Source organism: Boleophthalmus pectinirostris, unplaced genomic scaffold (genome assembly GCF_026225935.1).
Source record: "Boleophthalmus pectinirostris isolate CB_2022bp ecotype Guang Dong unplaced genomic scaffold, ASM2622593v1 HiC_scaffold_10, whole genome shotgun sequence".
In the NCBI taxonomy this organism is placed as follows: domain Eukaryota; kingdom Metazoa; phylum Chordata; class Actinopteri; order Gobiiformes; family Gobiidae; genus Boleophthalmus; species Boleophthalmus pectinirostris.
Genome location: NW_026570971.1, coordinates 30,806,669 through 30,823,821, shown reverse-complemented (window position 1 = coordinate 30,823,821; position 17,153 = coordinate 30,806,669). Strand labels below are relative to the sequence as shown.

Sequence of the window (17,153 nt, the reverse complement as noted above, 5' to 3'; positions counted from 1 at the left end):
GGTTTAGGCCCAGTATAGACCTGGTTTAGGCCCAGTATAGACCTGGTTTAGGCCCAGTATAGACCCGGTTTAGACCTGCTTTAGTCCCAGTATAGACCTGGTTTTAGACCTGGTTTTAGACCTGGTTTTAGACCTGGTTTTAGACCTGGTTTTAGACCTGGTTTTTGGACCCAGGTTTAGACCTGGTTTTGGACCCAGTATAGACCTGGTTTAGGCCCAGTATAGACCTGGTTTAGGCCCAGTATAGACCCGGTTTAGACCTGCTTTAGTCCCAGTATAGACCTGGTTTTAGACCTGGTTTTAGACCTGGTTTTAGACCTGGTTTTAGACCCGGTTTTAGACCTGGTTTTGGACCCAGTATAGACCTGGTTTAGACCCAGTATAGACCTGGTTTAGACTCTGTTTAGACCTGGTTTAGACTCTGTTTAGACCTGGTTTAATCCCAGTGTAGACAGTCAAGGGTGTAGTGGCCTGAGGGAGGATATTCTGGCCTGTAAACATGCTTTGTTTTTGTTTTTTCTAAAGCAATGACATGAACCCAGTTTAGTTTTATTTTAGACCTGGTCTCGTTTGATAGTCTCCACTTCCAGACAGTCAGGTGTGGAGTGGCCTGGGGAGGTATATTTGGCCTGTAAAGTTGTTTCTTTCCTGCAGCCGTTGCCTTTCTCTGCTCAGACTGTTTCCTTTTGGCTCAGAGCCCAGACTCAGGGAGGAGCTCAGGTCTGACCCACTGCTGTGTGTGGACTTTGATTTGGATTTTTCTCCACATGTTGTTGTTTTTTTTTTTAACTTTACAAAGACTAAGCAAACAAGAAAGTGTGAAAAAGTGTTTAGCAATGTAAGATTAACAGTATTTACTGTAATGTTTGTGTGTTTTTTGTGTTTGTAGTAGCGATATGCAAAGTAGTAACAAAATGAGCCCAACTGAAGGTAATGCTCTAGTTATCAGACGAAGCATGTCACCTATCTGTTACAGTGAATTTCCTGGTTTATGTATTAGCGAAATTATCAGTTCAGAAGTCACAGCTAAAAGTAAGAGTTGGAACGTGATCATAGTTGAGCAGTCGGTAGCTTTTTTCTTTGGCTTTGATCAGATTTCACGATGGCTGACGGTGGCATTTTGGCACATGACTGGCAAAGTTTGAGTCACAGTGTGTTCAGATACGTGAATGAAATACATGAATACTATCGGATCACTTGCTGTTTTTGTGTCTCAAGTAGGGATGTAACAATAACTGAAAAGTATCGTCAAAAGTCTCACAATAATATCAAAGACCATCACAATATATCGAATCACAAGTCCCTTAATAGTTATAGTGATTTTAATGTTTTATTCTTTAAAGCACTTTGAATTACTTTGTGTACGAATTGTGTTTATACAAATGAACTTGTCTTGCATTGCCATGTTGCAGCAATAACTAAAAACAGAGGGAACTACATAGACCATGATCCTTTGGTGTTGTCACTGGGATTACATGAAGAAATAACTGTTATGAAGCACTTTTAAATCTTAATTTTTCATATTGTAACAGTACCAAAGGATTTTCAAGGCTTTTCAAGACTTTTAAAAGGAAAAAGTAGCACATTTACAATTTTGGAAACCTGAAAATATTGTAATAAATATCAAACCATGAGATGCATATCGTGAAAGTGTCATATCGAGGGATTTTGATATTATTACATCTATAGTCTCTGCCAAATGAATATGTATTATCTAGTTCACCATGGCACCGATCAAGTAAAAAAACAGAACAGCTGAAATAAAAGGACATTTCTAGATTGCACAGTTAATGAAATCCGTCAGTTTAAGTTTATTATTTATATTGATTTGTATTAAACTTGACTTTTTCTTCTTCTTTTTGCAGGAGACATTGCAGCAGTTAATAGTGATGCCTCTACCCAACATTCTTTGCATCGCCAAGGACCCCATATCAGGTAAATGTCAAATAAATACATTTAGATAGATAATAATTCCGCTGACCACTACTGAAAAAAACATGACTTCACAGGATCATATTTTGTCTACGTTGTAACTGCATTTTTCTTAAAGGTGCACTGTGTAACTATTCTCTTTGAGGGTGCGCTACCTGCTTGTCTCCTTGACGATGTTGTTGTATTGCTTAGGATGTTGCATAGTAGGGCATTAAAATTAAACTTAGTGATGTGACCAGGCCAAGCTACAGCTCAGATCTGTGGAAGCTTTTGTGATTTAAAAAAAACAAAAAACACTTGTAATCCATGTAATAAATGCAATATAGTGGAACATTCCTGATGAAGTAACCACATCTCCGTGGAGACCTGCCACCAGACCCTCCACCAGAAAAGTTACTGAGTGCACCTTTAACATAGAGACATTTATATATCCAGTCCAATCCAATCCACTTTATTTCTATAGCACATTTGACAAACAGTTTCCAAAGTGCTGCACAAATACATCATAATAACAACAATAATAAAATGATAAAATAAACTACTAAAATAATCATACAATAGCAATAAATAAATAAAACCAATAAAATGCATTAAAAATAAATAAAAGACACAGAGGACCACACAACTCACGCGGTGTTAAAAGCCAGAGAATAAAAGTGGGTCTTAAGACGAGACTTAAAACTCTCCACTGTGGATGCTGCTCGAACGTGGAGTGTTCCAGAGCTTAGGGCCAACCACAACCACCTAAGTCTCCTCTTAGGCACCACGATCTGGAGCTGTACCTCAGACCTCAGAGCGCGTTCGGGGGAATAAATTATATAGCCTTACATACTCATCATATTCATTAAGTTACAGGATTTGCAGCTTCTGGCTATAAGAAAAGTACATGACATAATAACAGATAGGTAAACGGTTTATGTGTTTTGAATGTTACAGACAGCACTTGTATTGTTAAATGTTCAGTTCTTTAGGCCATTTGAAATAAATATGTGAACATAATCATTAAGGTTACATTTCAGTACATCCGTCATATGCCTCACAGAGAAGTTCAACTGTTCTTTTGTTACAGGCAGAGACAAGAGTAATGTTGTGTGAGAGTCAGCAGTTTACAGAAGCATTAATATTAATATGGGCACAACTGGTAATGGGTCATGTTTGTAACTGATTTGGAGATTTTATTACCACAAGAATTTTACTAGTTTGTGCAGTTTTTCTGCAGTAAGTCTTGAAATGGACCAGGACTCAAAAGGAACTCAAGTAACAGTAAAATAGGACTAGGACGAGGACTAAACCTGGACTAAACCTGGACTAAACCTGAGCTAAAACCTGAACTAAACCTGAACTAAACCTGAACTAAACCAGGACTAAGCCAGGACTAAACCAGGACTAAACGCTGATTAAACCAGGACTAAACCCTGATTAAACCAGGACTAAACACTGATTAAACCAGGACTAAACCCTGATTAAACCAGGACTAAACCAGGACTAAACCAGGACTAAACCAGGACTAAACCAGGATTAAACCAGGACTAAGCCAGGACTAAGCCAGGACTAAACTACAATTAAACCAAGACTAAACCAGGACTAAACCACGATTACTAAACCAGGATTAAACTACGATTAAACCAGTACTAAACCAGGACTAAACCATGATTAAACCATGATTAAACCATGATTAAACCACGATTAAACCAGGACTAAACCACGATTAAACCATGATTAAACCACGATTAAACCAGGACTAAACCACGATTAAACCAGGACTAAACCACAATTAAATCATGATTAAATCACGATTAAATCACGATTAAACCACGACTAAACCACACATTAAACCAGGACTAAACCACAATTAAACCACAATTAAACCACAATTAAACCAATTAAACCAGGACTAAACCAGGACTAAATCAAACAGGAGTAAACATTGAAGCCAAGAATAAGACAGGATTAAACAATTACAAAGCCAAGGACTAAACCAGGGACTGAACCAGGACCAAATCTGGACTAAACCAGGACTAAACCAGGACTAAACCAGGACTAAACCAGGACTAAACCAGGACTAAACCAGGACTAAACCTGGACCAAACCTGGACCAAAACCCAACCTGGGCTATATTTAACCAGGATTTTTCCCTGGACTTAACTAGGACTTAACCAGGACTTAAACTCATCTCTCAACTCATCCTTTTCAGTGAGATGATTCCCATATTAAATGAATAATAACCATTTAAAACCATTTATATTGTCCATATTTAGGTGGAGCCATTGGTTGAGGGCACTTTATGTGTAACAGTAGTTTATTGATGCCTTGAGCCTTTTGACACTCCATCTGGCACTCGATCTGAGTGAACCATTTGTAAATCCTGTTGCTTAGTGATTGTGAGTGTATTTTGACAAACTGACATGAGTAATAACTGTTTTGTCCCCCACAGCTAAAAGTATGGAGGAGCTGAAGAGGCTTTTGTTACTGATACTTGGCTGTGCTGTTCAGGTAAGAAACACACACACCCACACACATACACACCCATACACATGCACACACACACATGCACACACACATGCACAGAAGCTGATGAGTTAGTAGTAGATACAAGAGTTTATTGTCCTGGTGGTGAAGTTTGCCCTGTGCATTTGGCCCGTCCTTAAGGCAGATGGGTCAAACGCAGGAGCAGTGGGCGATGAAGGGAGTGTCTTTAGCGCGTGCATTGCTTTACTTTGCATGTCTGAGCACAGCCGCCTGATAAGAGTCTGGGTGGAACTTCAAAACATTAGCACTCATTTTACTTAAAGGTGCGGTATCCGGTGTGTGCCCCTACTGGATTAAAAAAGGTATTACAACAACAACTGAAGCTGGATTGCCGTTGCTTTAACCGGTAGACAGAGGACACTTACAAGTTTTACAAGTTGTTCTCATTCTCAGTGTATGGACAGACCATGCCTCACGTGAAAGTTCAAAACCTCTAGACTTCACTCACTGAGCTGCAGAGGCCGCACTAGCACTGATTCATGATCAGCTGAAGGTCCAAATTAAAGAGTAAAGATTAAAGATGAAGAGTAAAGGTCCTATATTATGAAAGTTTAGCTTTAAGCCATGTTAAAATGTTATTACCTCCTCAAAAACAGATGTCAGATGAAGAAAAAGAGGTAGAGCACTTCACTGGGTCATAAAAGAGTAAAAAATAGCAGTACATGTGCTCTATGAGGGTTAAAACAGTAGTCTTTAAACAGAAAGTTACCCTTACTGGAAAATGTAAAAGTGGGTAAAGTACAAACCCGAGGCACTCCAAGTGAATATATGAAAAGTCCTTTATTGAATGAAGGGACGACAACGCATTTCGACCAGCAAGATGGTTTGTACCTTACCCACTTTTACATTTTCCAGTAAGGGTAACTTTCTGTTTAAATACCTGGAGCTGTGTTTTGTTCCATTCACACATGACTAACTCTTTATTATCAATCTGTTTACATCTCCAAAGCTCAAAATGCTCTGTTCCACCTTGTGATGTCATGAAGCTGTAGTTTACATGTTAACAGCTCCTTTTTCCTTTTTTCAGTAAAGATTGGCCATTTCAGAGCTGAAATTATGTAAGATGTATGGAGTTTAAAAACACAATAAAGCACTTCCTGACATCTACCACATGACATTTATTTATTTTATTTATTTATTTCTTTTGCACATATAACATGACAATAAAAAGAAACACTAGAACACTAGATAAAAAGTAGGTGCCGGAAGAGGCAAAAAGCCCAATAGGGCTTATATTAAAGCCTCCAACTTATGAATACATAAAAAATTGTACATTATCATTGTGCATAAAAAAAAAATATATATATATATATATATATATGTATATGAAAATATGACATTTAAACACCATGGATTAAATTCTTTTGATTCAAATATAGATTAAAACACAATGAAACATCCACAATTGAAAGATTATCAAACATTAGCACGAAATATCAAATATTTCCACAAACTCTTTTTAAAGAAAGCCTCTGATCTGCATCACTAACCAGATGTGAAAACTGGCTCCAGAATTTCCCGCCTCTGTATCGTGGGCAGAACTGAGCTCTTGATGTGACAAATTTTGGAACATGAAAATTATGAATTTGACGAGTTTTGTATCTATGAATCTCTGCATTGGTTTTAAAATAAAATGTGAAATGTTCGGGGATCGTTGTTGAATTATATAGAATTTTATACATAAAAATACAAATTTGATAAATATTAATCCCATAAATATTAAGAATATTAAGTTTAGTGAATAAATGAGTAGACAATGTTAGTGGCATAGAATGAGTTGCAATTCGAACAAAACGTTTTTGCACCAATAATATTTTGTTCAGAATAGTCACGAGGTGGAACAGAGTGTTTTCTGTTTGAGAGAAGAACTCAGCCTAAATATGCAGGATCTGTGTGTTAAATGTGTAAATGAAACAAAACACAACTCCAGGTGTGTTCGTGAGGAGGAAACATTATCATTACATAAATTGGAAAACAAACTAATTTGGGCCGTTTAAGATTTGCACCAACTTGTTTTAATTATCAGAACAGGCATCCCTCTTCTTCCTAATTGTCCTTTGTGCTCTCCCTTTGTCCCCCTCTTTTGTCTGCACCTGAACCGGCTCATCTGGTCCAGGAAACAGGAAGGACACAGGAGCCATCAAAGATTAAACCACATGAAAATAAGGCTGACGTCAAACAAAACAAGAAGTTATTTTAGGATTTAAGTCAACATTTACCCAGCTGAATCACAGCCTGAATTAAACTTGTCTTGACCTGTAGGCGGTCTTGTAGTGTTTCACTATTCTTGCAATTAGGGATGTAACAATATTCAAATTTCTCTGTATGATATTTTCATGATATGCATCTCACGGTACGATACTAACTAAGGCTAACTAAATTGTGAATATAATACTTTTTCCTTTTAAAAATGCCCTCACAATCCTTTGGTTCTGTCATAATCCAAAGAGTTAAGATCTAAAAGTGGTTAGTAAGTGATTTCATCGTGTAAATTGGACTGAAACAGAGCAATGGATCATGGTCTATGTAGTTTTCTCTGTTTCTTTTAGGTATTGCTGCACCATAACAGTGAATTTAAGCAAAGACACTTGAGATTCAATATATTGTAATGTCCCACGATATTACTGAGAAACTTTTGACGAGAACTATATCACAATATTTCAGTTATTATTATATTTCTACTTGTAATTGGCATATTTCATCTATCTTTCTTGTTTGAACTGTAGTGATCCAAGAAGCTGAGTCCATATTGACAGCCAGGTTTGCATCAGTTGCCCCAAGGCAGCTGTGGCTACTAGGTCTTTGTCGACCTAAACCAGGGGTGTTAAACTCATTTTGGTCCGGGGGCCTTATCCAACATATTTTGATCCCAAAGCCTCATGACATATAACCCCCAAAAATAGCAATAAGTTTAAATATTTGTGCAGAGAAACGCACATCTATTACAGAAATCTTTTTTTAATTGATTAACTCTTTCTTTAACAAAATATTATAATATTATGAACAACCTGAAACTTTAAGAAAAATGCAATTTCAACACAATGTTTTAACATTAACTTGTATGTAAATAGGAATAAGTCAATTTTTCTTGGAAAATCCTGCACTCGGCTCCACTTTTCTCTTTTTTGACATTTTGCTGATGAGGGGTCAGAAGTCAAAATGATCGTCCTTTAAGAGCGTTTGGAAAGAGACAAGTGTTCATTTGTGCTGCTCTGTTGGGAGGGGCCACGTACAGAGGCGCTGGAGACGCTGCTATGTTAAGCGCCGCAGAAAATTACCAACATTTTAATAGAAAATATAATTAAAATATTTTAGTAGAAAATCAACCCAGGGCCAGATTAAAGTTCTTGGAGGGCCCCCGGGCTGTATGTTTGATACCCCTGCCTTAAACCATCTCTAGACCTGTCACGATAATTACTATACCATCTTTTCATTCAATACAGGATAACTAACAATATACAGTATATTTTGAGCTCACTACATATCGTATGTACATTTTTGTCATAAAAGTGGTGAGATTTTGGGGTATTATTGTTGTTATATGATAATATTTGAGCTGTAGAGGGTTGAATAAGTCACATCTATGCCTAATTATTGTCTCAGGCCTTTTGAATGTTCGAGTATATTTAAAACTGGTTTACTGGGATTATCCTGCATTATTATTGTTGTGTTGGTGGCATAAGGTTGTTTCAGTATTATTGTTTATCGCAGTGTATCTCTATAGCAATATATTGAGCTTCAAAATGAGTTATGGTGACAGGCCTAGCCATCCTGCGTCAATGGAACCTAATGGAACCTGGGAAGGGATAAAGAAATATCATTGTCAAACTTTTCAAACTGAAATCAAAAGTCTTCAAATAAAAAAGGATCAGAACATAAAATCATGAAAAATAAAGCAAAATCTATAGGAATTATAATATATCTGTAATATGTTGTTCTATTTGTTTAATAAATAGACAGATGTAAAACTAAATTATATTCAATTATAAAGATTTAAAGGATTCATATTACGGGATAATTTAGCCCTGGAATTGACCATCTCTACTGAACAAATGCTAAAAGGTTTAATTGAAAACTACCACTACATGACATCACGAAGTGGAACTGAGTATTTTGAGCTTTGGGGATGTAGACAGACTAATAATGCAGGATTACTCAGACTTGTGTGAATGAAACAAAACATTCCAGGCATGTTTCTTGAGGTAACAACATTATAACATGGCTAAAAGCTCACAAGTCAATTTTGTGTAATATTATAGGACATTTAAACACACCTTACTATGAGGGATATTAAAAATGACTACAGTTATTTAAAAATAATTGTTAGTAAAATATTAGTAAGATTGTAATGATGTTGTTGTTTTTGTTTCCAGTGTGAGAGAAAGGAGGAGATGATCGAGAAGATTAAACTTCTGGACATCGAGACCCAAGCTGCCATCGTGTCTCACATTCAAGAGGTCAATAAACATTTTAATATTATAAGAACTTCATTGTTTAGTGATTTATTCATATCTTCCCCCAGTTTAATATTACCATCTCATTCTGTTAAAGATTTGAGAAATAACACTTGTCTCATTGTGCCTTGAAACACTGACAGATACAGAAGCAACATTCAAAAGTGTAGTCTATAAATTCTTCTTTTAGTTATTATCTGTTAGCTGTTCTGCAGATCTTAACATCATTTTACTTTGAATAATTGGAGTTGTTTTTACCTGATTATTTGACAAGAAATTTTGTCTGTATTTTTATATTAATTCTGGTTAATATCTCCTTAATGTGATGAAAATTCAGATACAGAAGCACCATTCAAATCAGCCGGTTTCACTTCATTCCACTTTTTAGAAACTATCTGACCTCGCAGTGTTAGAAATTGTTCGTTGGACGGTAGGCGGGTACTTTTTATCATTTAACCAATCACTGCTGTTTAGTTGTGACGTATGTAACGCTCCACTAACGGGGCGAACTGGTTTATTAAGCTTTTCCCAAATCCCGTGGGAAGAAGGGCAATAACGTCTGTCCCCTTGATAAAATTCACCAAACATTCTCTTTGTTTCGGCTTTAAATCCTCGATCTCGGAAATATATGGCTCTTTGCTGATTGGCTGGTGCCAGAATTCGCACTTCCGTTGTTTTTGCGAATCATCTATTGTATTTTGATTCCAGAGCTAGTCAAAAGCTTGGACATAAAATGTATTCTTTTAGTTGTTGTTAGTTGTTCTGCAGGTCTTCACACAGTTTTTGGTTTGAATATTTTTTACTGAGTTACCAAGTTATTTGAAGATATTTTTGCTATATATATTTTGAATTCATTGTTGTCATGAATTATGGTTAAAATCTCTACATAGCATTCATTTCCACATCTGTTATCGCAAATCAACATTTTTTTTTTCCAATAGCCAATTTTTCAGTCTAAGATGTGGTTGTGGTTGAAGTATGTTGAAAGCACATAACTGTAAATGTATAGAGTTTGTTACCATGGAAATCACTCATGTTTATGACAATAGACAGAGATATAATAGCTGAAACAACAAGTTTAGTAAGTTTCGTATTTAGCTTCATAAAATGTGTATTAGTTTAACATGAGGCTAACGTCTAACAAAAAATTCTGTGATGTGTGATGTCATTATCCCGAGCAGGCTCTATAGCATGATTAAATTCTACAACATAAATAATACAACTTATTGGAAAGTTATATTACCTGTCACAGTTATTTTCAACAAAAGTCAAATATTTCTGGTCTATAGTGTAGTCATTTACAATATTCAAATCAAGATTCACATTTTGAATTCACGTCATTTAGATTTCACATTTTTTCTGCTTTATACAAATGCCCCACACAGACTCGGCCCTGTTACTTTTGAATAGAACCACTGTCTGAAGTTAAGCCAATGAAACCAGCCAGACTGTGGGTCTCTGATCTGAATGAAGTTAACAAGAACCATGCAAACTGTGTGTCTCCTGATTATAGGGACTACAGACTACAGACATAGACAATACTAGTACGTGTAGATAAGAATGAAAACTGTAATCAAACTGAAAACTGCAAATAAAATTAAAACTTGTACCTTAATTGAGTGTAACTAGTGGTATAATGTTTTATCTTTCATATATGTTGTCAGATTCTCTCTTCTTTATAGAGGTGGGTAGAATCACCAAAGTTTGTACTACTGTAAGAATAATAATAATAAAAAATATATAGCTCAAGCTGGGGAGGTGATGGGGTGGACAAAGGGGTCTGTTGCCCCGGGCTTCAGGGTGTTAGGGGCCCAGAACTGGTATCTCTGCTTATGAAGTAATATTAGAGGGGGCCTATGTGAGTGTTCTCACCTCGGGCCCTCACATTTCTGTCAACGGGCCTGACAGAAGTTAAGTAAGAAAGTAAAAAGTTGTGACTTCAATAACTACTACTTGAGCACTGAGTAAACAATAAATAAAGCGAAGATTCTGACATTTCAAAATACAAATGGGCACTAAAATGATATAACCAAATCAACCCTGAGCGTCAGTTGTGAGAAACGTTAATATTCAAATCAGTTAATGTTGTTTACATAAAGCTTTTGTCACTATACTGAGAGTCAACAAAGCTTTTACTCAGTCTACTTCAAATTAAATATTACTCAAATAGAAGCTATGTTCTGAAAAGTACTTCTTCTTTAAAAAAAAAAAGTTATTCCAGTAAATGTAAATGAGAACTACCCTCTTCTTTTTCGTCTTTCAATGCATTTTTTTCAAATTTGTCCCAAAATATTTTGCCTATAATCTAAGAAAATATAATAACTACAGAAATCACTTACAAAATGTTAAGTCTACTGTTTGTTTATATTTACTATATATAAATAAGCCTGTGTCTAGGTAGAGAAACATCCATTGACTCCAGTCTCGTGTTTACAGTGGGGCCATGATAATCCTACATCAGCTGACAACAAGCAAGAAAACTGAGCATTATACAGGGAATACACAATTGCTATTTTAAACTCTTTTTAGCCTTAAACCTTGTATAAATACAGTTGTACAATTTGTTTTTAAAGTAAAGTTTTCTTTGTGAGAGGGTTTTATAACATGTGTAGCTAATGGAGTGTCACACTTCATTCAAAGAGGTGCTCTACTCTGAACTTCAGCAACAACAGATAAACCTTAGACTTAGACAAACTTTATGGTTCCACAAGGGAAATTTCTTGGACATAGTAGCTCGTACATCACAATATATTATAATAACAAAGAGTAAAAAACATAAATGATGATAATAAATTCTAAACGAGAAGCAATAAAAATAGCAAGAGACCTTTAACCTTTAGACTATAACATGAGGGGCTTGTTTAGAATAATTATCCAATGTATTTTTTACTTATTAAAGCAGAAGTTGTCTCATTTTCGTATTATTATTACCGTATTTTCCGGGGTATAGGGCGTGCTCTTAAGCCTCCAACCCCATCAAAAAATGCCCCACGAATCCACTCGGGTGTCCCAGCATGACTTCAGTAAACTATAAAGGCACATCACACACAGCGCACGCAAACACGCACGGTGCAGACAGCGACCGCGCAGTGAAACACACCCGCAGCCACACTCATCACTCCACGTTGACGAGGAATAGAACGAAGGAATGAACCGAAAAAGCGAGTGCAATGTGCCACTTCTAGACACAACTGAACAACTGAGTCACTGCGAACACGCCGACAATCCGTTTGTCCCAGACACACCCTCCCTACACGCCACAACTGAACAAAGCCCAGAGTCACCGTGAACGCCACAAACAAAGTCTCACTGACCCATCTAACTGTTGTGTTTCGTTTAAAGTCCCGTGCGGTTTATTTGTGAAAAAAGTTTGAAAATAGACCATTTAATGACTGTGCACCTTATAATCCAGAGCACCTAATTGTGCGGAAAATATGCTATTATACCATAGGTGTGTAGATATACTGTATTGTTGTATGCAGAATATTGACTCTTAAAGGTGCACTGTGTAACTTTTCGGTTGGGGTCGGTCGCCTTTTTGTTTCTTTAAATATGTTATTGCTCTGCTTAGAATGTTCCACAGTATGACATTAAACAGATCTACTTTACATTTATTCAATTACAAGTGGTTTTATAGCTCAAAAATACTTAGAAAAACAGGCATTCTGACTGTGAGCGGGGTCGCCTCTCCACAGATCTGACCTGTAACTTGGTCTGGTTTGGTCTCCATGAATATAGAAAGATTTAATGCCATACTGTGTAACATTCCAGACAAAGGAATAATAGCTCTAAGAAAAGCATTTGACGGACCCTCCACAAGAAAAGTTACACAATGCGTCATTAATGTTGTGGTTATGATATTTATACTAACTTAAGAGTTGAGTGATGTCAGTTTGAACAAAAATGTCAGATTGTATTGCATATTTTGTTACATCGACATATATTTTCAGAATACTTTTGTGGATATGAACTGAACTAGTTTGTAGAGCTGCACAGTTGAGTTGCCACAATTATCCTCTGTAAGAAAAAAATATCTCTTATCTGTAGTTTTAGATCTTTACAAACATGTTCTGAAATGCATGGTATTCTGTTTTAGTTGATCATTTCATATTTCAGTCTTGCAAGTGTTATTCTTATTTTATTTTACTATTTTTACAATGTGCAGTCTGAACACAATCCTATTTTTTAAACATTACAAATCCAAAAGCAATCACAGGTAAAACGTGTTCCAAAATTGTGCAGTTTCCATTTTATCTGTTTATACTCTTTATATCAGATTTATTTTGTTTTTACTACACATTTATGAGCTGTATTATGGTCTGTTTAACCTCTAGGTGTCAGTCTCTTTCCTATAGTCTTACTTTAAGTTCCAAATATAACATTCCAGGATTTAAAGGTGTGTGTTAAAGGTGATATAATATGTCTGTTACAGGTGACCCACAACCAGCTGAATGTCCTGGACCTGTCCTGGCTGGAGGCAGAATCGGAGATCATCCATGAAGAGCTCGAACCAATGTCCCGTAATATGGCTGCGTCGCTACGGCAACTCATCGACCAGAGAGACAAGGCCATTGAGGTACAGGCTGACAATACAATTTAAAAGTTATATACATTCAGCTCATAGCTTGTACTGGCATTTTCTGTATTTTCTTATGGTTTTCTTAAGGTTTAACTTTAGGCATTATTTAGTCCTGGTTCAGTTCTTGTATGAACCTGGTTTAGATGTTGTTTAGTCCTCACTTAGACCTGGTTTTGCACTTAGAGCGTTCTTGGTGGGCCTTTGTTTAGTCCTGGTTCAGAACTAAATTGCACCTGATTTAGTCCTGACTTGTTATAGTCCTTGTTAAGTCCTGGTTTAGTTCTTGATTTTAGCTCATATTAATTGTATTAATCCACTAAATACATACTTAAAAACAAATATATTCCACAAGATGTTTGAGAAATATTGATTTATCATACACATTTTCTGTTTTTCAAATTTATAGTTTGATAGTTTGCTTAGTCCTGGTTAGTTAGTTAGGTCATTTGTTTAATTTTAAATTGGCTCAACTTTTGTCCTTGCTGTAAGCCATATTATTTGATTGGCAATTAAATAAAAATCTAAATAAGATAATCTTTTTGAATTCATAATATACCGTACAGAATTTGCTTTAATCATAATTGAATCTTGTGTCTTCCAGGTGATAGTGGATCTGACGCAGGAGAGGGACTACCTGAGCAGCCAGCAGCCCCAGGAGCACTGCAGGGACCTGGGCATGAGCAGTCCGGAGCGGGGGCCTGTCTCCAAAGACGTGCCTCTCAATAACGGACCAACTTCAGTGAACACGTCTACACTCACGAAAGAGGAGAAGCATCATCTCTCTGTGGAGCTGGCCGACACCAAGGCCAAGCTCAGGAGATACAGACAAGAACTGTGAGTTAAAGGCACTGTACCTGATTTTAACAGTTTTAAAACGTGAAAAACAGAACTGGTTCTTTTTAAACAGTTTGCAGTGGTACAAAGTTATTCCTCACTTACATTATGTATTCAGAGCATCCTAATTATTCACGGCAATGAGTTTTATACGTGACGTTTTGCTTCTTTTTACTTCTTGGTTTGCAAATAAAACAAATGCTTTATACAGCGACCTCATTTTGACCTTAAGAGCTGCTTATAGAAAATATATGTACTGGGTCAAAACAAATTTTACTTAATTACATGGAAAAAACAGAGAGCCATCTTTAGACTAGTTTTTGGACATGTTAAGTCTGTGGGAACCAGGTTCTATAGGCCATGTTGCAGGTCAGATCTGTGGAGAGGCAACCCCACTCACAGTCAGAATGTATGTTTTCTAGGTATTTTTGAATTCTAAAACCAGCTGTAACTGAAGAAATGTAAAGTAGAGCTGTTTAATGCCATACTGTGGGACATTCCAGGCAGAGCAATGACATCTCCACAGAAACAAGCAAGTGACGGACCCCAAACTAGAGGTCTGTGCGGGACAGAATTTTCAGTCCCGCAAAGAATTGAAGTTTTCAGTCCCACTCCTGCCCGCAAATCCCGCAAGATGGGGACTTTTGCTTTCTTAAGCTCTATCAGACACAGAGAAGTGGAAAGGAATTGTCTAAAATGTGCACAAGATTAGACCACGTCCTCAAATTTAGGCTGCTTAAAATGTTTTTATTAATGCCAAATAAAATATCCAGCACAAATTATGCATGATAGGCATACATGAATCATTTGTATATTTTAATTTACACTCATATTTAGTTTGCGGGACTGCAGTTTATCATCTCACCCGCCCGCTCCCACACTGTGCAGTCCCGCTCCTGTCTGCAATGAACTTTCAAAATGTGTCCTGCGCCGTTTTGCGTCAGGTCCCTCGGGAGTGCAGGGCTCTACCCCAAACCACAAAGTTACATAGAGCACCTTTAAAAATAGGCTTTTTTCATTGGCAAAATACATTCAAATCCATCTTATAGCACCCCCATGTTTTATAACTTGCTGCAGCTCTAATTAACGTTTACAAATTGTCTTAGCATAGGAAACCACAGTGAGACTAGTAACATCTGTCTTTAATTTTGCAGCTTTCACCATTTACCATAATTCTGTCCCATTTAAATAAATCTCCAATGTAATTATATACGGTCTGCCCTATTTAAAACCCCAAACTCCTTATGCATCGCTATAAATTACTATCTAGATCTTGTTCTGTGGTAAAGATCTTCTGTGTTTTTGACGTTATTCCCCTTAGCTGTGAAATCCATCCATCTCTGTCAGCTCGTGTACGCATTACCAGGGCGTACAGTGCTATAATCATATACGGTCAGTTTTATAATTAAACTTGTTTGGGTGGTGTTTTTCTAAGGGAGGAGAAGACGGAGCAGCTGATGGACTCAAAACATGAAGTGGAGCGACTGGACCAGGAGCTGCAAAGAATGAAACAAGAGGTTGGTTCACATAAATTTAAAATACTATAAATAGAAAAAGGATGAGATCATTAAATGTACAAATGTTTCTCTAAAATGCCTTGGTAAGACTTTTGTGTAATATTATTTTTATATTTCAAAAGATTAAGACTAAGGGGCTCATAAAACACAGATTTTTTTCTTTTTGGGCAAGGCTCTCTATGATTGTGGTGTATGACCTTTGGCGCAGATGTCAAGTTGGGCTCAGGGCAGGTGTGGCTACAAAAGTTGGCTAATTTGGCAAAGGAATATAACTGAAAAGGTTGTGTCGCAGCTGTTTACATTGGACACTTACTAGTTTTTATTTGGCCTGTACCCACTGAAACACATATATGCAGAGTGTGAAGCTATGTTTATAGATATACTAGTACATGACCCAGTTAATTTCTAAAAGACGTCTTTCACTTACTGGATAAAAGATCAGAGACCAACGATAAGTCAGTAGATGCAGCAAATGTTATCTGCCATCACACTGTTAAAAATAACCTGTATACTGAAGGGCAAAAAGGGACTGTTTGAGGGTATTTGGGGTAAGCTTGTCAACAGAAATTTAGGGGCTTGGGCCAAGAAGCCATATATGGGCCCCCCTCTAATATGACTTATTAGAAAGAGGGTCCAATTCTGGGTCCTTAAAACCCTGGGGCCCGGGACAACAGACCTGTTTGTCCCCCCCGTCTACTGCCCTGATTTGGGGACTTTTGTTTTGTCAGAAAAAAGACTGTGAAAGGTTGTCTTTTATCTTTGTTATGGTCACTGTGTATTTGTGTTTTGTGTTGTCTTTTGCATTAGAAAAAGAACGTTCAAGATAAGTTTATAAATGCATTTAAACTCTCCGTCTGCCCCTCCCTCAGCACCAGTCCCTGTCGTCTGAGGCCCGCTCGGCTCGTGTGTACCGGGATGAGGTGGACTCTCTGAGGGAGAGAGCCTCTCGAGTCGATCGTCTGGAGGCGGAGCTCACGCGCTGCAAAGAGAAACTCAACGATGTGCACTTCTACAAGACCAGAGTCGAGGTACAGAGTGATGAGGAAAATACAGGACACTTACTCAGAGCTGAAACTGCCTTATAGGGCTGTAGCCGACCAAAGAAATTCTTGGTCTTCTAAAGTCACAGCCCTTACATTGATTAATTGACTGTAAGAAGTTGTTTTGTGGCAGAAGCTCTCAAAATTAGGATCTTGCACAAACACAACTATAAATACAGAGATGATACAAAGTGAAAAGGCAGATTAAACTGTCCTGTCACTATCAAAACTCCAGTTACTTATTCCAGGTCTTCTTCTTTCTGATGCT

The 17,153-nt window shown here is 37.1% G+C and overlaps 1 protein-coding gene across 1 annotated transcript in view; it reads left to right on the top strand.

The window, feature by feature from the left end:
• The window catches only part of LOC110163875 (protein Daple-like), an 80,663-nt gene that overhangs the window by 28,953 nt on the left and 34,557 nt on the right, over positions 1-17,153 (top strand). Inside the window, 7 exon segments of the mRNA XM_055154294.1 lie at positions 1,866-1,935; positions 4,367-4,425; positions 8,835-8,918; positions 13,348-13,491; positions 14,096-14,328; positions 15,764-15,845; positions 16,715-16,873. Of these exon segments, the coding sequence (XP_055010269.1) occupies positions 1,866-1,935; positions 4,367-4,425; positions 8,835-8,918; positions 13,348-13,491; positions 14,096-14,328; positions 15,764-15,845; positions 16,715-16,873 (831 nt within the window).